The sequence below is a fragment of the Protomyctophum bolini genome, assembly GCF_963924005.1.
Source record: "Protomyctophum bolini genome assembly, chromosome: 2".
Classification (NCBI taxonomy): domain Eukaryota; kingdom Metazoa; phylum Chordata; class Actinopteri; order Myctophiformes; family Myctophidae; genus Protomyctophum; species Protomyctophum bolini.
This window is the reverse complement of record NC_137863.1, coordinates 34,542,179-34,562,929: the sequence shown is the minus strand read 5'-3', so window position 1 is coordinate 34,562,929 and position 20,751 is coordinate 34,542,179. Positions and strand designations below refer to the sequence as shown.

At 44.9% G+C, this 20,751-nt stretch overlaps 1 protein-coding gene across 2 annotated transcripts in view; it reads left to right on the top strand.

The window, feature by feature from the left end:
• The window catches only part of dag1 (dystroglycan 1), a 51,699-nt gene extending 35,437 nt beyond the window's left edge, over positions 1-16,262 (top strand). For both annotated transcript variants that reach the window (XM_080779869.1, XM_080779868.1), the window contains 2 exons: positions 10,792-11,265; positions 11,652-16,262. In XM_080779869.1, coding sequence (XP_080635995.1) covers positions 10,792-11,265; positions 11,652-13,499 — 2,322 coding nt within the window. In that variant the 3' untranslated portion in view covers positions 13,500-16,262. The remainder of the gene's footprint in view (positions 1-10,791; positions 11,266-11,651) is intronic.
• Positions 16,263-20,751: the final 4,489 nt, after the last annotated feature.

Sequence of the window (20,751 nt, the reverse complement as noted above, 5' to 3'; positions counted from 1 at the left end):
AATGTATACCCACTGCTGGCCACCAGATTTCCCAAAAGTCTGTGTGGTTAGATACCACGCGAGAAGCGTGTCTTAAAAGATGTGTATGCACACAAATGTATGTTGAGCGTACCCATACATTGAGTATTTTTGCTCAACCAGAACCTGCCTGGTGTCCAGCATGGCTGATAGTGGCCATGGGAACGTGCAGGCTGCAGTGTGTGTGAGCAAAGTGCTGCCCTCCGGATGACTATCTGACCCACAGCCATATTTGGAGTCTGCAGTTCATTGTGTGCTAGATTATATTTAGATACTGTTTGCGTACACGTTTACCTGTTAAGGCAACAGACTAGGAGCTAATGTGCTGCAACAGAGAATGTATAGGTTTTCCCAACTTGCTTCGTTCCTCTACTTGCATTGTTCCCGAGTAATACAATACAATACATTTAGCTAACAATGGATTTGCTTTTAGTCAACTCAGCTCTTAACCTTAGTGGTAAACTATTTTATTCCTTGAATTAATTGGATTTCAGTTGACAACGTGGTCCGAAGTAGACAGCTCTGTATGGAGAAAGCTGATAATACAGTTGTATTAAGCCATCACTTCTTTTTCACTTTCAGGCAAAGACTCGTGTTGACAGTGGGCAACATTGCATATCTCTCTTTAAAGTGTTATGTTATTCCCATGCAATAGGAACACGCTACACCGTTTTTGTTATAGATTCCTATTCATCTTCAGCTACAGGCAATATTGACAACAACATTTGGCATATTATGCAGTAGACGTCAGTGTTCTTCAAATGGTAGAAATCTGTCCCAATGCACCAAGCTGCAGGCAATATGGCTCCGTTTCTGCCTCATCAAAAACATTGCTTAGAATATCATGTCCCTCATTACCCCACCGTGTTTAAGGTTTAATGATTTCTATCGCGTCTATAGCAGCTCGTTAGTCCGTTAAGAAAAAAAGAAAAGAGAAGAAGATGGCTAATGTATTATTCACAAGGCATCAAAGAGAAAAGAGATAATTGCTGACCCAGGGACAAACGAGGGCTTGGCCGTGGCTGTTTGTCAAGCATCTCGCTGGAGAAATGATTGTTTGACGGCGGAGCTCGGCCTGTCAGTGCTAGACTGATGGAGACGACAAAGGAGACGACAAAAGACGAGTGTGTTTTCCAAGCGTGTCACCGGAGGACGAGTAAATCAACTCGGAAGATGTCTTTTACATTCTTACCTTTTCCCCCTATTTTTCTTTGAGCACGTCATTATGCTGTTCATTTATTGCTATCGAGGGAGCTCTCCGCGGTAACGTCGGCACAAAAGGTCGCTGGACTGAGGACTCTATCACTCTCGTCTCTTTAATCTTTTTTTATTACCGTGATTTATCACTCTATCCATTCTGTCGTATATTCTATTCATTTGTTCCGGTGCGGTTGCTAACAGTGTGCCATATCCAATGACGGAAATGACATGTTTTGGCTCCAGCCTGGAGGTCAAGGCAAAGACGCTGGTACGCAATTTGCGAGGCAAAGACGGCTACCCATCCCATTAAGACCAAAGTACTGTAGGCTTAAGGAAGGACAGAATGGGTTATTGATGGACAGTTTGGACACATTCAATCTACGGAAGATAGCAATGGTTTATTTGGAGTACTGTCCAGACAGTCCCCTTATAAATATATAATATATTATGAGTTTCTTTCTTTTGTAGATGGTCTGGTGCAGATATTCCTGGAACTGTCAGAGCAACAAACGGGCTTTTGTTTGTTCCTCTTTCTAATTCAGAATAGTTCAGCCGAGTCACACCGTTCCTTACCGGAGAGAAATGAATTTGTCTGGCAGTCTGACTATACATACCTGTGCTATTTGGAGAGAGTGGGCTTTTGTGAGTGGTGCACGTGGACTGATGCATTTGTGTGCCTGCATGCGTGCGCGTGTCCATGTTGTAACTTGTTAGTGCCTAGGACATGCATTCCTTTTAAGAATGAGGAACGTGTGTGTGTGTGTGTGTGTGTGTGTGTGTGTGTGTGTGTGTGTGCACCCTGACAGTAGTGAGTTATTCTGGTGGAGCTGCAGCATTAGTCAGAGTAGAAGTTGAGTCTGCAGAAAACAAACCACACACACAGTGTGACAGAGATATTCAACACATACACAGACACACACATATACACATTCTTAACACCTTGCTCTTCCTTCACATCTCTCTCTTTCTTTCTTTCTCCCACTCTCTCTCCAATACACACACACACACACACACACACACACACACACACACACACACACACACACACACACACACACTGCTGTATATCTCAGCAGGTAGAATGCTATATGGTTGTGCTGTTTCTCTCCAGACCAGCAACCAATCGAAGAAGCTAGTTTGAAAACAAACCAGCACCGCCACCTACACAAATGTTCTTGTCATAACAAAAGGCCAGAGTCGCAGGGAGAAGGCACAATGCCAAGACATGCATGCACAGACTGATGTACACAAAGTTAAAGACATGCTAACACACAACTGCACTGCCATTTTCTTTGTTCTCTCTCTCTCTCTCTCGTCTTATCCTGTCTCATGTGTACTGTACACATCTGGAGTGGAACAAAGGCCAGCTTCTGTTGGCCTCTAACTGGCCAATTCATTGCTGTAAAATCCAACCAAATGTTTTTTGGGGGGGTTTGTCTGTATTTCTCTGCCCAGAGTAAAGGACAGAAGCCCAGAGAGAAAATGAACGACTGAGAGAGGAAGAGTGAAAGAATGAGTGAGAAAGAGAAAGAGTCTGTCTGCAGGCCTTGGCAACCAGGTTTACCTCAGGTTATGTGTGTGTGTGTGTGTGTGTGTGTGTGTGTGTGTGTGTGTGTGGGTGTGTGTGCACGTGCGTGTGATTTAGGGCAGGCTTTATTGCTAAGAGCCCTCTCAATCATTGTAGTTTAACGACTCGGAAATAGGGCGTGTCTGCAGCTTTGTGTATGTGTGTGTTGACGTTTGTGTGTACGTGGGCGCGTGTGTTCATGTGTGTGCACACATACATACAGTACATCAATTTGTGTGAATTCACCCATGCATATCTTAGCAAGACATATGCCACTCCTGCATCTGCCTTTGCTCTCTCTCTGTCTCTCACCCATGCAATCACAAGCTTTTTAATGGCATTTTTCATCTCATCCCACAGCCCATAATATTTTCCTTATGTCTGCGATGCGACGCATTGTGAGCTTGTAGATCTGCTATTTTCAAATGATCTTTGTACATTTGAAAACTTGAAAAGGGACATTCTGCATAATGAGTGCTTTTACTTTTGGTACTTTAAGTACATTTTGATGCCAATACTTTTGTACTTTTACTCAAGTACATTTTGAATTCCACACTACTTGTAACAGAGTAGTTCTATATTGCAGTATTGATACTTCTTAAGTAACACATTTGAGTACTCTTTCCACCACTGGTATTAATTTTGGTTGAGACTGGGGGGTGGTATCATAGCAAACATTACTTCATCATCATTAGTGTTTATTATGCAGCAAAATGCCGTATTACATAGCTGTCAGATTGAGAGCTATTTACTTGAGAACCAACTGACAGTTCAGGGATATAAAAGCTTCCACCTGTGATGCTTCAGTCACAGGGCGCTGTCTTATTAACCACCTGCTTCACTTCCAGCTTTAACGGGGGAAAAACTAATTGTTAGGCCCCAAAAATCCACAGTTGTCAGCCCAGAGAGAATTAGGCTGCTTTTCCTGAAAAGCAGAAGACAGTTTGGGCATGCATTTTCCACCACCAGGTATCTCTCTCTCTCTCTCTCTCTCTCTCCCTCTCTCTCTCCCTCTCTCTCTCTGTGTGTGTGTGTGCACGTGGTACCTGAATGCAACAGCCGTGGGCCACAGATGAATTTTTAACACTTGCAAATGAGTGTCACAAGTCCTCTGCCTCTCGCAAACATCTGCCTGCCCATTGGCTACCCCCCCCCCCCACACACACACACACACACTGTTACACCTCCCATTCTGGCCTGTCTTGCCCCCCCTGACGTCCATCCATCTACCCGTCCCAACTCCTCCCGGGGCGTCTCAAATGTTCCACTGGAAACATTTGACTGTGCCAGTAATTCCTGCAAGGGCCCTCTCTCTCACTCCCTCTGTTCTGACTATCTAAGTGTATATACTGTAAGGGCCCTCTCTCTCACTCCCTCTGTTCTGACTATATCTAAGTGTATATACTGTATATATAGTATGTTACACACTAGATATACAGTGTATAGCTATCTTTCTCCCTATATGTTCTCTCTGTTTTTTTCCGCTATCTCTCTCCCTATCTGTTCTCTCTCTTTTTTCTGTCTCTGTGTAGCATCTTATTTCCTCTCCCTGCACCACAATAAACATTTTAAAACTAATCTAAGAAATATTGTATTATATATATTATTTAAGAAGTAGCGAAAATAGATATCTACAAGCTCACAGCGCGACGCAAAGTGACGTGTTGTGCGCTTGTACATGTGCTATTTGGGTCTCGACCTGAAAGGTTTTGGAACCACTGCCTTAAAATACTTTTAACTCGGAGAGTGTTTAACTCCAGCTCTTAAATTAGCAGATTGTATTGGGTACACTGGAGGGTTTTCTCCGTCTCTCTCCCTGTTTCTACCCTTCCCTCTCATCCGTTCCTCCTTTACGATGGCCCCTTTCGTTCTTCTCCTGTATCCTCCCCTCTGTTCTTCATGTATTCTATCCCCCAGTCCATTTCTGGACCCCCATATAGTTGACTGTCTCCTTCTTTCTCTCGCTCCTGCCTCTATTATCTCCGTCAAGCAACTTGCTATTCCTGTTTCTTGCCTTATCTCCTTCCTTCCTTCCCTCACACTGTCACTCCTTTAATGTTCCCTGCTATTCTGTCTTTCCGACAGTACCTCTCTCCCTACCCTCTGTTATTTTCACCTCATATTTGTTCCTTCCCTCCATCTTCCATGTGTCATCATTGGTCCTTGCTTTTAAGTCCCACCTCTGTGTCTCTCTTGCTCCCTCTCTCTCCCTCTCCCCAATTTCACCTGAGTCATGTCCGTTGCCAAGCCCTCTTCTCTCTTTCCTTACTCGACGACGCCAAAATATGAAGCTTATCTGTGGAGCTGTCACTGGGCTCCTGTCTGCAACAATGGCCGTCTTTCTCTCCTCACAACAATGGCCTTCTTTCTCTCTCTCCCACCTCACCAAAAAGCCGCTGAGGGACTCCTGGACTTGATATCTGCACGTGTAGGGAAATATCATAGTCTCATTCTCTGCTGTCTCTCTCTTTGTCTTGCAGTCATTTAAGAGCTAACAGTCCCTCACTGTGTTCCTCTCTTCTCTGTCGCTTCTCTGCTTGTTTTCTCTTTCTCTCTTCTCTTGCAGTCTCTCGCTTTCTTTCACATCACACAGCCATTTTCTCCTGTGCTCTTCTCTCTCATAGACAGTCTATCTCTCTCCATCATTGTCATTGCTCAGTGACTCTCTCTCTCTCTCTCTTCCCCCGGCCTGCCTCTGTCCGTCGTTCCTTCACCTGTCCTCAAAAGAGGTCAGGGGATGAAAATGTGTGTGTCTCCCAGGAGAAAATAATGAGAGCGGGGGTTCCTCACCCTGATCATGATTGCACTACTAAATAGACCCCATTACCTGGGAGAGCCTATACATTTCTGTACGCGTCATGGCTGTTTCATCGCATCTTAAAGGGATATTTCGCTTAAAAAACAGCTTATAGTAACACCCCAGACAGTTTTTAAGTTACTTGATTCAGTATTTAGATATATATATATATTAATTTTAGCTGCCCCTCCCCCTTCCTGTACAAACCCATTATAACTTCAAACCATTTTCCATTTTAACCTTGATAGATTCATCGAAAAAACCCAACCTTTTTTCTGGTGACTGATATTGTCCTAACGTGAGGGGGGCGCGTTTATTCATTCACTGTTCTCATTTATTAGACGAGTAGACGATGAAATGACAAAGTTGTTTTAAGTGAAATATCCCTTTAACCACATGAACCCTAGCATCCCTATTCTGGGCATGTGATCAGAGCGTTCAGTGAAAATATCAGATCTACACGCTCAGATCTACACGCTCTGCAACACGTTGTGAACTTGTAGATCGAGTGTTGGTGAAGATGAAACGAGGAGCATATAGGGTTTTAAGTGGTTAAAATGATCTATCCTCTGCAACCAAGCCTGCACTGACATACAAAACCCCCGCAACAAACAAGAAACTATCAAGAAGGAGCGATGGATGGAGAGTAGATTAAAAATGATGCAAGAGGCTAATGTCTTCCACTGTTTTACACCCATCCATCACAAGACCGTTTCACACACCAGCTCTATCCTGCTAGCTTATAGCACGCAGAGTATAGCGTGCAGATAGTCACGGTGACTTCCTGGCTAACGCGTGTGTGTCACTGTGTGTGTGTGTGTGTGTGTGCGTGTGTGCGCGTGTGCGTGTGCGCAAGCCACGATCAAACGCAGCTTGTCTTTGATGAGATTAGTTATTATTCTCTTTTTTAATTAAACTTAAGACTGAGCAGATGTCAGCCATTGCTTGTGTCTACATCAAGTGGTTGCCAGTTCAGTCACTTTGTATTCTCCTCTGATTGTGTAAAGAGATAGCAATTTAAGAATTTAACGAATCCCCAGTAGACTGCTTGGAAAGGGCTATAGCATAGAGACCAGGCATTTAAAAGTGGGGCTGCGGTGATGTCTGCATCAGTATGTAAATCTCGGTGCCCTTGCCCCGTCTTAATAGCTTGCTTGTAAAACAGTCTGGTCTGTGGGTTGCCTTTTAGCCTTTTTTTTTACTGCCCGGAGATAGATGAATAGTGTGTTAGCAAAACACAATGTGTCCATTTTGGTACAAGTAAGTACAAGTAAAAGTATTGAATTCGATAAAAGAATACGTATCGGTATCAAAATGTACTTGAAGTACCAAAAGTAGAAAGTACTACTCATCATGCACTATAGCAGATATAATAATAAGAATGTCATTTTGAATATAGACTGATTGGTAGTTGTAAATGAGATTCACCAGGCAACCTACCATCCTCTTTAAGTAAGGAATGCATGCCATGCTTTGTAAGTTGTTGAAGGCCGGATGACAAAAAATGTTCTGTGGCGAATAAATAATTAAATCAAGTGAACTGGTTTTCCTTTTACGAGATGTTACAAAACTAGGACATCGCACCAGGTAGTCAGAGCACAGTGGCATCCATAACAGAATGAACTGCATGTTTCCTAATTCTAGCTTTTTTTCCCTCCTTTTTTTTTTGGCTTATTTTTCTTTAGTTTTAAAGACGAGAACAAATCGTAACCATGCCAATGGTGTGGGTTTTATGCTGGATAATGGAATGGCTGCATAGTTTCTGATCTAGCATATGATAACCTTTAGGGCCACACATTATGCTAGTGCAGCACCCAGCCAAGACCCGGCCCACAACAGCTCAGCCCTATTGGCACGGCAGGCTGGGGTTCAACCCCCACTTCTGTGCATCACTACAATAGGAAGAGTTACATCACTTGTATAGACACGAACAGGGTGCGAGGGGACTTGAGGCCTCTCCGTTGATGCTTCCAGCAGTAATCTAATAGTCGAGAAGAATGCTCCAATGGGAAGGCACGGCTTTCTGCTGGTGGAATAAAACACGCTGCTGCTCACACCCGGGAGCTGCCCAGTGCGACCTCAGTCGTCCACTATCATCCTCTCAACATCCCCAAATGGAGTGATCTGGGGTTAAGTGCATCATTCATATTGTCATTAATTTTCCCCGCACACATTTTTTCCCAGCTGGTCCAGGAGATTTTGAAGCTGCAACACTGCATACGGTGCACCTGCAGCGAATCCGGGCACTTGACTTTTTGTAACTACTGTAATCTTTGCGGCCTCGTTTCGAGCAGTCTGAAATAGCCAAAGTCATCATCTTATTAACATGCGTTGTGTGTGATTTCAATCGGGCCCCCGCGGCCCCGCGGCTTGACGACCTCTCGCATTCGCCTGAGTACCTGACAAATCAAATAAAGCACGCTCCGTCATCATTTTAAGCCGCCCGTCGTTAGCAGCGTAGGGGTAGGAGAGCCCTGTGCTCCAGGGGAGAACGACAGGGCAATTTACAGAGCAATTATGACCATTCACACAAGATTACTGCCCGGCGACCGCCTCAGCCTTCGTGGGTTCTCTCGTTATGATTTAATTTGGGGTGCCATGTGGTGTCGCCAGGAGCTTGGTTCAAAGTTTCAGGGCTTGTCACAGACCCTTGACAAAGTTAAATAAGCCGTGACTCTTATTTCTCTGCATTTGAGGTATTTGCTTTAGTTTAGTTGGGTTTAGTTTTGTTCTCAACGCCTGCGGTAGCTACAAGCACAACTAGCAAATGAGAAATGAGAATTGTTCTATGAATGGGTATATTTTGGAATGGGGGGGACATCATAATAAAAAGAAAACGTGCTCCGTTTCCATGCATGTGTGATGTGTATGAGACTTTCATTCATTATTCATGTGAATCACTGTTATTGTGTGAATCACTGTGTGGTCTTGAAATAAATAAACAGGGCCTCGCCTTTTCCTGCTGCCGGTGCGCGGGCGCGTGTGTGAGTGCGTGTGCGTGTGCCTTTCTGATGTGGTTTGGTGTGGAACTTCCCAAGGTGGAGAAGAAGGATGTTTAATTACTGTAGGGGCAGGAGGTTTGAGGAGGTGTCGAGGCTCTTGTAGGAGGTGGGAAGTGTACTGAAGGAATTGGAGTCTGCGGAGAGATAATTGTTAGAGGCTTAGCAGCTGTGTGCGTGCATGCATGCGTGCGTGCGTGCGTGCGCATTTTATGTGTGTTCATATAGATACTGATTGAGAAAAAAGAAGTGTCACATTAAGTTTATTTGTATAGCCCTTAATCACTGTTCAATTCTCAAAGGGGCGGCTTCGTGTTAAATGTCCTTGAGCAAGACACTTAACTCCTAAACGCTCCTGGTTATCAGGTGGATGCCTCGCATGGTTGCCTCCACTGTGGATGACTGTGTGTGTGTGTGTGTGTGTGTGTGTGTGTGTGTGTGTGTGGTGTGTGTGTGTGCGAATGGGTAAATGCAATGCACATTGTAAAGCGCTTTGGATAAAGGCGCTATAGAAATGCAGACCATTTACCAAAGGGCTTTACTGGACCCACATCAACTGTTCTGATGCAGAAGAAATGTAAACATGAAGGCCTATAGTTGTGCTCGCCTGCTGTGTGGAACATCGTTTGCAGAACGAGGTTGTCAATTGCTACAGTCGGCACTAGTGGGCCTTGTGACCAACAGGGGGGAGACTGTAAACAACTGTGCTGTGACTAGGAGGCCACATGCCCTACAAGCACTGTTCCCCAAACAGTGGGTCGGGACCCATTTGTGGGTCGCGACTCGCGGACACATTTTGAATGAATTATTATTGTTTATGTGCGTTATGTGTGAGGCTATACCTGTGCCCTTGCATATACCATACATCATCAACGTGTTTTTATTTTGTGCTAGTGTCCATAACTTGTACATACATGATACTCACAAATATATATTTGTGTGTATTGTTATCCCAGAGTTTGCATTTGTGTGTATCTGCTAGTATGTCCTATGTACAGTATTGTGTGCATTGTGTGTTTCCTATTGCCTGTGCATGTTGTGCATGTTGTGCATGTTGTGCGTGTGTGTGTGTGTGTTTCCCCCCAGCACTGCCTGTGTGCTGGTTAGAGCATTAATGATGTGCCATGGGAGTGTTGCCTCTACATAATTTATCAACCAGGATTTATTAGCTGCAGAATTAACTTAAAGGAGCAGCGGAGCGTAGGGCACATTTGTTCTCGTGCGTGCGTGCGTGCGTGCTTGCGTGCGTGCGTGCGTGCCTGCGTGCCTGCGTGCCTGCGTGCGTGCGTGTGTTCTGTGTGTGTGTGTGTGTCAGTCACTTTTTTCTGGTGATCCATTTCTCTCCATCCAACTGCCAGGCACAGGGGTGTCCCCAGCCATGTAATTGGCTAAATTATTTTAATTTTAGTCCAGATTCAAATTACAATCCACTAGTCTGTATTCTTGTGTGTAGTTCGGGGGTTTTGTGCGTGTGGCCAAAATGTGTGCCATGTGTACATGATTTGCAGTGATAGTTTGAAAGCCAACCCGTATGTCATGCCTGTTTTCAGATTTATGTTGTTTCAATTTGTCTCAGTGCTCTTCATGCAACACTGCAACATTGTCAGCTCAAATAGAGTGCGTGACTTTTCAGATACAGTATGCCCTGTTGTCACAGCTATTCTCCATTATATGCTGCCAGACCAATCCAAACACATGGATTGGAGAGTAGGTTTTAAGGGATTCAGTTGAAGCCATTAAGTGTGAATGGAGAAATGGAGGATGACATTCTGTGTGGGTGAGATGAGGACACGTCAAGGGACTTAAACACTTACACTCCAGGACGTTCACAGGAAGTGAGAAAACAAGAAAAATTGTCTTCCAATGAATTATCTTCAAGATGTCTGATTGAAAAACCGTCTTGTAGTTATGTTAATCTGTTTATTTAAACAGTTTTTAGATAAAAAATGTCACTACTGCAATATTTTTGTCCTTTGTTCCCTCTCTCTTTTTGCCTCAGAGCAAATAATTAATCACCATGCCTTGATATTTTGGTTCTGTCAAATGAAGAATCATTATCTGGTCTATTTCTGTTCTCTCTCTGAGCCAGAGTAAATGGACTCGACACCCTTTGCAATACTCTTGAACAGCATAATAATAGCTATTTTATCTCACCTCATTTGTAAAAGGAAAAATGGCTCAAGTTTCTCTCTCTCTCTTCCATTGTTCAGATCACCGAGATGGGTAAGGATGTCCTTCCGGCCTGGCTCCATTGGGACTGGGACAGCGGGGTCCTCCGAGGTCTCCCCTTAGAGGAGGACAAGGGTGTCCACTACATCTCTATCTCCATCGCCAACCGCACCAAGTCCCCCGCCTCGCCCGCCTCGGAGGTCTTCTCCATCGAGGTCCACCCCGAGGACCACTTAGACGGCGAGCAGCCACAGCTGGCGCTCAACCAGGCCTCTCTGGAGACCAACAACGAGGTGCAGCCGTTCATCTGTGGCCACGAGGAGCCCGTCACGGTGCTGACGGTGATCCTGGACGCCGATCTGACCAAGATGACCTCGGAGCAGAGGGTGGAGCTCCTGGACAGGATGCGGGGCTTCTCCGGTGTGGCTCTCCAGCACATGAAGATCCTCCCGGTGGTCAACAATCGGCTGTTTGACATGTCGGCTTTCATGGCTGGTCCGGGAAATGCTAAGAAGGTGCGTAGGTGCTCTGGTTGAACATGAATGAATGGATGAGTGAAATATAATTAGTTGTAGCCGGTGAGTGAAGATGAAGACTGATTGAATGGATGGAGGGACGAATGGATAGGGGAGAGGGAATTAATAACCTATAGGCCCCCATGTTTAAATGTTGTTTCCATTTCTTAGATGTTTTTAGTGGTGTGATGTTTCTTCTTTTTTATTTTATGCATTTGCTTACTGTAGCTTACTGTAGCACTTACTGATGCAAAGTGCATCTAATAATAATAATAATAAATACGAGTAAGTTTGGTAGTTAACAAAATGAGTATAAAACTATAATAAATTAGGGTTATTAATACATTATGCATTGTGTATTAATACATGCATTTCATTACAACTAGGTGGTGGAAAACGGAGCCCTACTGTCGTGGAAGCTGGGCTGCTCCCTGGACCAGACCACGGTCCCAAACATCAACAGCGTCCAGACTCCTGCCAAGGAGGGCACCATGTCTGCTAAGCTGGGCTACCCCGTGGTGGGCTGGCACATTGCCAACAAGAAACCCCACGTGCCAAAGAGGGTGAGGCGTCAGTTAAACAACACCCCGACTCCTGTTCTGACCGTGCTTCCCCCTACGACGCTGGTGGAGCCTCCGGTTAGGATCGTCCCGACCCTCTCCTCTCCGTCCATCACCGGCCCCACCGAAAGCTTCGCCTCACCTGTGAGAGAACCTGTTCCCTTGCCTGGCAAGCCCACGATTAGGGTCCGCGAGTCCATCGCTCACACCCCGACCCTGATACCGCTACAGCCAACCAAGGTGATGGAGGCCACAAGCACCATCACCATCCAGGCCACTGTGACCAGGCCTACCTTTGTAGTGCCCACTGCCACGCCACCTACCCCAACCCCCACCACAAGGCCGACTAAGAGGCCCAAGAAGCCCAAAACGCCAGCACCCCCCAGGGAGCCCAAGACCACCACGGCCAAGCCGTCCAGAAGCACCACGCCTTCGCCCGTCGTTCCTGTCGTCCCTGTCGTCCCAGACCTCCACAACATAAAGCCTGAGCTGCGCAACCCCATTGACCAGGTCAATGCACTGGTGGGAACCTACTTCGAGGTCAAAATCCCCTCCGACACATTCTTCGACATCGAGGACGGCACCACGGACAAGCTGCGCCTGACGTTACGGGAGAACCACAACGAAGCAGTGGGAGAACGCTCCTGGATCCAGTTCAACACCACCAGCCAGCTCCTCTATGGCCTGCCGGATGCCCAGCACGTCGGCAAGCACGAGTACTTCATGCACGCCACCGACAAAGGCGGCCTCAATGCCATCGACGCCTTCGAGGTGCGGGTGAACCGCTGGCCTCTCAACGACAAGTCCCCGGTGCTCTTCAAAGCTCGCTTCGACGGTGAGCTGCAGTCGGTGACCAACAACATTCACCTCAAGATCCTGCTGGTGAAGAGGCTGGCGATGGCCCTGGGCGACCGCAACAGCAGCACGGTGAGCCTGCGCAACATCACCAAGGGCTCCATCGTGGTGGAGTGGACAAACACCAGCCTCCCACAGAACCCGTGTCCCAAGGACCAGATCGCCGAAATGAGCGCAAAGCTGGCTAAAGACAACGGCGCGCCCAAGCCGTACTTCATCAGCACCATGGGGCCCGAGTTCAGGCCCCTGGACGTCAAGGTGTCAGGCAAAGCTAGCTGCAGGATGTGGTCCTTCGTCCCGGAGCACAGCATTCCCATGGTGGAGGTCGCCGCTGTGACGCCGGCCTCGGGCACGGGCCGCCAGAGCACGGACGATGTGTATCTCCACACGGTGATCCCTGCCGTTGTAGTGGCCGCCATATTGCTGATCGCCGGCATCATAGCGATGATCTGCTACAGGAAGAAGCGGAAGGGCAAGCTGACCATTGAGGACCAGGCCACCTTCATCAAGAAGGGCGTGCCAATCATCTTCGCCGACGAGCTGGACGACTCCAAACCCCCTCCCTCTTCCAGCATGCCCCTCATCCTCCAGGAGGAGAAGCCCCCACTCCCGCCGCCCGAGTACCCCAACATGGCCACGCCGGAGACCACCCCCCTGAACCAGGAGTTGCTAGGGGAGTACACGGCTCTGCGGGACGAGGACCCCAACGCACCGCCCTACCAGCCACCGCCTCCGTTCACCACCCCCATGGAGGGCAAGGGCTCCCGTCCCAAGAACATGACCCCCTACAGATCCCCACCCCCCTACGTGCCACCCTAAGACTTGGCCCTGCCCTCCCCTCACACGGGCAGAGGGAGAGGACACCTGAATTGAACTGAGGAGTCGGTTTCCTTGCTGATGTTTTGTCTGTTTGGATATATACACAAAGGGGAGGGATTTGAAAAGAGGTGCTACAAGTACAATACTGACAACTTGGACTCTGGTTTGGGATGGGGTGGGAAGGGAGGGGTGTTTCAGGAAGAGAGATAGGGTTGATTGGCTGTAAAAAAAAAAAAAAAAAAAAAAAAAGGCTGGGCAAGACTACTGGTTCAGTTTGAACCCAGCTACTATGGTGGCCTGCAAAGAACAAACAACGTCTTGTTATGCCGGCTCACGAGCTGACCAAGTTGGTCAGTAGCGACAGTTGGGGAGAAAGTGTTCTCCTATCCCAGCGCTTTTATCTGTTTGTTTTTTTCCTCCTCAATGTTGTTTTGAAAATCTGCTTTTGTTTTGGGGGTCTTCTGTGTCTGCATCCCCCAATTTCTGTTTATTTTTCTGGACATACTTCACATCAAACTACTTTGCCTAACAGCGCTCCTTTTGTGCCCCTTTTTAATAATACGAGAAGACAATGAACTGCCATCAGACCTCTGCAGGCAGAAACTCTGGTTTTTAATAAGGAGAAAGAGAGTGATTCTCTGAATATATGAAAAAAAACAAATCTTTATTGCAAGGATTTTGGATCGCCCCTGCAGACAACACATATACGAATGAGAGGCCTGTGTGTGTGTGTGTGTGTGTGTGTGTGTGTGTGTGTGTGTGTGTGTGTGTGTGTGTGTGTGTGCGCGGATTGGGACTCCATACAGTTTGCCTTTTAACATTAGCTGTCCATTTCTATCCTTATGTCTAGTCGAGATGAGAATAACAAGGTAGCCTAAAAACGAATTAGACATGAATAATAAATGATGTTTGTTTGATTTTATCCATTTTAAAGATTCACTGTATATCGAAAAGATGTTCTGATAGATAGCATTATTATATATATATTTTATTTTTGTTGGGTGGTGGAAGAAAAAAGATAGAAGGAAGGGAGTGCCTCCCTAAAATAATCTGCAGGAGCTCTTTTTTGTCTCCTTGGTGAAACAATACGAACACGTCTCATACGAGTCAACAACGGATGCTCTCTGTGATGTGAAGATATCCTTGTTTATTGTTCTTACACTCAGCAGATATTATGTACATTATGTTTGGCTGGGTGCACATGACTAAGTGGATAAGTATGCACAGTTCATATCTGAGAGGGTGAGTGAATGAACAGCCGGATCGGATGGAAGCCACAGCTCAGTCACAGACCTGCCGCTTACAGTATGTGGGAAAGCATGTAACTGTCCTTTTCTCTTGCCTTTTGACAGATCAATTAGGGGGCAAACCATTTGAGAGACAGTTTGGCTAGGTTCGGTACTTTTTGCGAGGCATGGATTGCTGTTTTACACAATCAACAGGTTCCCCCTTTCCGCTGTTTTCACTCCAAAAATGGATGCCTACGTTTTAGTTGAAGTTGACGATCTTAACTGATGGTGGAACGCAATTTCAGCTTTTTTCAGTAATGCAACAAAAAGTGTCTTTTGTACATACCGTGGTTCACTTGTCAGGTTGGAGCTGTATATTTACACATCAGCTCCAGATGTCTTATGTCAACTGGGAAGAGGAGCCCTGCAGTTTATTTTAGACCAGGGGAAATTATTTTTTTATGTACCGAGGCTCAACTCTCAGCTCTGGGGAGAGGAGGGGAAAAAAACAAAAAACAAACAAACAGCGTGCCAATGGAGAATGTCACCGGTAAGGGACTGTAGAGTCAGTCACATTGTATGCCTACTGTAATTTATGCTCCACCGCACAACGGCGCCTGCAGACTGAAAATAGCAGATCTATAGGCTCACAACTCTCGTCCACAGCACGCTGTGAGCCTATAGACTGGCTATTTCCGGTCCGCTATGGCATCATGCGACAAGGTATAAATCAGCTCTAGAGGTCGGTGGAGAGAGGAGAGCTTATGCTAGCGTGAAGATGACAGAGAGAGGAAAGGGAGGGAGATGACATATCTGAAGGGAAAATCACACAACAAAATAATGGTCATGGAAAATCTCTAATTTTTTTACAAAGTTTTTGATACAGCCTCAAATTGTTTGATTATGAAAAGGAAAAAGGAAAAAAAAGATTAATGATTAGTCTGCGATTTGTAAAATCTTAGCTTAGAGTATTGATTCGATTATGTACACCCTTTTTTCTCTCTCTCATGGGTCACATATTTCAAGTGTTTTTATTTTTATTTAAGTTCTTTCAGCGTGTGTGTGCGTTTGCATATAAAAATGTATCTCCTGCTATACAAAAAGTTGGAATGACCCGTATTTTATGTAATCAAAAAATGTTATTTTTATGCCCTTCTGTTTGCTAACGATTATTTTTGTTTTTGTTTGTTTTGTTTGTTTTTGACTGAAAGTGACCCTTTGCAATAATGATGTATGTTGCAGTCCATTCAGTGACTGGTCGATGCAGGTTGGAAGCGAGTGACACGTACAGTGTATCATGATGTAGTTGGTTCTTGTAGGATGCCAAGGCTTTTTTGCTTAGCGAGTGTGCATTGTCATAATAAAACCAACTGGTACGATTAAAAAAAAATAAAAAAAATAACCACTCTTGACACATGTATTTGTCTCAGAAAAGGGGCTGCTGTCTCTCTTGGGATTGTGCTTGATAAGGGGATAAGTATGTTATCTTGTCGTGCATCACAATCAAACCCACATTGATGTTTATGGATGAGCCTCTGGTCACCATTGCTTTTCTAATGCGTCCACTTAGCCTCATTATTGATAAATCAATCCATCTCAAGTCCACCAAGGCTGCCCACCCCACACCCCCCCTCCCACTAGACGGCATCTTGATGGGTGGATGTTTTGTGTGTCTCCGTCAGGACTGATTGGACGGGTCACAGTGGACAGCTTTGCAGTGCTTGACCGACTATCAAATAATTAGTTGAACAAATCAGCTTGAAAGTCCATCAAACATGGCTGGCTGTAGCTGAATGATGGGCTAACGCCCAAATGCTCCTGATAGTTGACATTGACAAATACCCCAATGACATCTAAAGGGAAATTAAATGTTTGATATGTTTATATGTGAAACTTGTAGAAATACCTTTATCTCTCACTCACTCTCTTACTACTAACACACACATGCACGCGCACATACACACACACACACACACACACACACACACTACATACAGCTGACTTTAATTGATCACTCGATTGATTAGATGTACATAACTTCTCCATACTCTCACACCCCCCTGACCGATGGTGACAGGCCTTAATTTGGGAGGATGTGTGTGTTGTGCGAGGAGAGGGAGTGATGGATGCTTTCCTAAGACATGGCTGGGCGATGAAATGGGTAAATGGATCACGAGGATGACAGAGATTAATGTGGCATCGATCAGAGACTGATTGAGGCTCCTTGTCAACACGGGCACCTGCATAACGCAAGGACATGACACGGTCTCTCATAACACAACCCCAGCGTCACTGTAGGCCTAGTCATTTCCCTTCAATCTGTGTTGATAGGGGTCCATTATTGCAATCTACATCGGCGCCTTTTCATATCATGTGTATGCTTCGTACACGGAACGTTTATTGACGCCTGCAACATTCAAAACCAAGCATTGCTGTGCTTGAATGATCTGCGTTATTATTGGCACAATAGACTACCCAAAATAACCGTAAACCTGCAATTCTCATGGTCTCAACGATTCAAAGTTAGGTCATAAATTAATGAGCAGGTTGTCAGACAGTCGGGAGGATCAAACGCGACCTTGACCTCTTCGCCAAAAGTTGAATATATTTTCTGTTTGATGCGCCCAAGGCACTGGATGGCGAGAGCACTGAAAGACAAGACACAGAGCAGGGCAGAGGAGCACTCCAGAATGTCTTCGCCATATAAATGCAGATGACAGAAAGGCGCTGACAGCTCAAAAATAATTCTGTGGACACTGGACACGGCCCCTTAGGAGACTATCACACACTGTTTGCAGGCCGAAAAACGCAGAGTGTGTCTTTTCTGTGCAGTCTTCAAATCAGAGTAGCTTGCAGCGCCTTCTCTGTCTTGATGTTGCCTGTCACTCAAGTTCAGGCTCTGATCAGACAAGAACAATCTCTTTGTCTCTTCACCGGCTCTCAACTCATCGGATTGGATAGAAGGGGAAAGAAAAAGCAGCAATGATCTGGAGCGCTTATCTGCTTTGAGTTTTTAGTTTTTTGGCGCTCTGAAAAGGTGGGCGGGCGGACCTCTGACGTCACTATAACTCAGACATAATTATAAACAAACCCCATACGCCCAATATATATGCAGGACCACGGCCACATCACTCTGACATAGCCATAAACAAACCCTGTATATGGAGCTCCGGTTGTCCAAAGCCACAGATCCGACTGGCCGCTAGTATGCACTATATATGGTAATGTATGGCAGGGATACTCAAATAGATTTACCTGTGGGCCACATTACAAAAATGGCAAGGGGCCAGGGGCCAGTAGATAAAATTACGACATTAATGATACTTGATAACTTCTCTCTTTCAATTGCTTTATTTTCGCAAAATGTATCAAAGTACAATGTGCATGCACACAATATGTAAATAAATAAATGTGTTACATTTTCTTGCATAAACACAAAGAGCTGTTTCCATAACTGCACAAATTATTGCACATAACATGAGTAGCTGTTATAATAACATAATAACATAACATGAGTAGCTCTTTGCCTGCCTGCCTGCCTGCCTGTCTGTCTGTCTGTCCATGAGTAGTTATTTGTCTGTCTGTCAATGAGTAGCTGTCTTACTGTCTGCCTGTCTATGAGTAGCTGTCTGCCTGCCTGTCTATGAGTAGCTGTCTGTCTGCCTGCCTGCCTGTCCAATTGTCCATGAGTAGCTGTCTGTCTGCCTGTCTGAGTAGCTGTCTGCCTGCCTGCCTAATTGTCCATGAGTAGCTGTCTGTCTGCCTGTCTATGAGTAGCTGTCTGCCTGCCTGCCTAATTGTCCATGAGTAGCTGTCTGTCTGCCTGTCTATGAGTAGCTGTCTGCCTTCCTGCCTGTCCAATTGTCCATGAGTAGCTGTCTGTCTGTCTATGAGTAGCTGTCTGCCTTCCTGCCTGTCCAATTGTCCATGAGTAGCTGTCTGCCTGCCTGTCCAATTCTCCATGAGTAGCTGTCTGTCTGCCTGTCTATGAGTAGCTGTCTGACTGCCTGCCTGTCCAATTCTCCATGAGTAGCTGTCTGTCTGTCTGCCTGTCTATGAGTAGCTGTCTGCCTGCCTGCCAGCCAGCAAGTTGGTTAACAGAAAATAAATTGTTATGGCTGAGTAAAATAAAATACAATAAACACAATTTGCCTGAAAATAGATTACCCAGCTATGACCTTTTTCATGAAAAAAAACGAGTAGTGATATGGCTGACTGAGTAAAATAAAACAATCTACCTGAAAATAGATAGCTATAAGTGAAGAGCAATTTCCGCAATTTCCGCAATTTCCATTTCCACCATTTCCGCAATTTCCGCAATTACCATTTCCGCAATTTCCGCAATTTCTATTTCCGCATTTCCGCAATTTCCATTTCCACCATTTCCGCAATTTCCATTTCCGCAATTTCCATTTCCGCAATTTCCATTTCCATTTCCAACTATTAATGGCAGCTGGGTTTCATCATTCAAATAAAATAGAATTCTGTCCGTTTAGCTATAAAATTATGTCAGGGAATAGGGATACACATGCATCTCCCCCCCCCCCCCAAGCTTTTATTTTCGTTCGAGTTATTCGGATATATGTGATTTTCCAGAACTGTCGATCCGACCGATATGTCTATACCGTATATGGACATATTTTCATATCCAGAACCACCCAATGCGCCAATCCAACCAATATGCCCATATATGGGCATGCCAATATACAGGGTATGACACCAAGTATTTCCATATATGGTCATAAAAAGGACACATACATATTGGCACAAGAGGGTCACATTTGCTAAAAGTGAGTATGCCAGAATGAATGTGGTTGAAGTACACAACCAGGCGAGAAGGAGAAATGTGCATTAAATACTAGTAATTCTAGTAAATAGTAAATACTAGTAATTCTGCTAAAGCCATAGCTTTTGTGCTCTTGAGGTTACATCTCCCCATGACACCATTTGGTACTGTACCATTCCCATTAGTACTCTTCCATTTAAAGCTATGCCCTTCGTTTTAGTGGATCAAACTGGGCTGAGAAGCTGATGGAGTCAGTCAGAGAGACTGCAGAGTTTGCATTTTGAAAGCCAAATCAATGGCCTTCAGGGTGCCAGATAATCTGAATAATTTGCAGATGAGTTGTTGAATTGATCTTTTGAACTTTCTTCAGTCAAGTCAACTTTTCAGTAAATGGTGGGGGGATTTTATTATACATACATTTTCAAAATGTCACAATGTAGAATATTTAGCTTGGAACAAAGTCAGAAATCAATCACTGTAGATACACAATATAATAGGCCTCCCATGCTCCTATAGGGATGCACATGATTTAGAATACAGTGTTTGTATTCAATATAAAGCATCTCAGAATATTGCAACCCTACACTGTAACCTATAACTGTAAAATTAGGGTGGATTTGCAACAGTATCTTACTGTTTTTCACCAAATTGTAAAATACTGTTAAATTGTCATCTCTTTCCTGTAAATTAACATTCTATTCTGTAAATTAACATTCTATGCTGTAATTGAACTAATAACAGTAGAACCTGTTATGTAGCAGTACAATACTGTTAAATAGTCATCCCTTTCCTGTAAATTAGCATTGTATGCTGTTATTTAACTAATATGAGTAGAACCTGTTATGTAGCAGTACAATACTGTTAAATAGTCATCCCTTTCCTGTAAATTAGCATTGTATGCTGTTATTTAACTAATATGAGTAGAACCTGTTATGTAGCAGTACAATACTGTTAAATCAACAGCCTACAATGGTATAGAAGAGGAGACTGACTGGCTTGCTGGCTGGCTGACTGACTGACTGACTGACTACTGACTGGCTGGCTGGCTGGCTGGCTGGCTGGCTGGCTTGCTGGCTGGCTGACTGACTGTTAGACTCATATAGGTTGGAAGGAGATGGATTTTAAACTTTGTCATAGAACATCAAAGCCTTGATTGATTGATTGAAATATGTATTAACACTTTAACAGTTTGCAGAATTACAGTACATTTCAAACACAAACTCAATACAAAGACTTT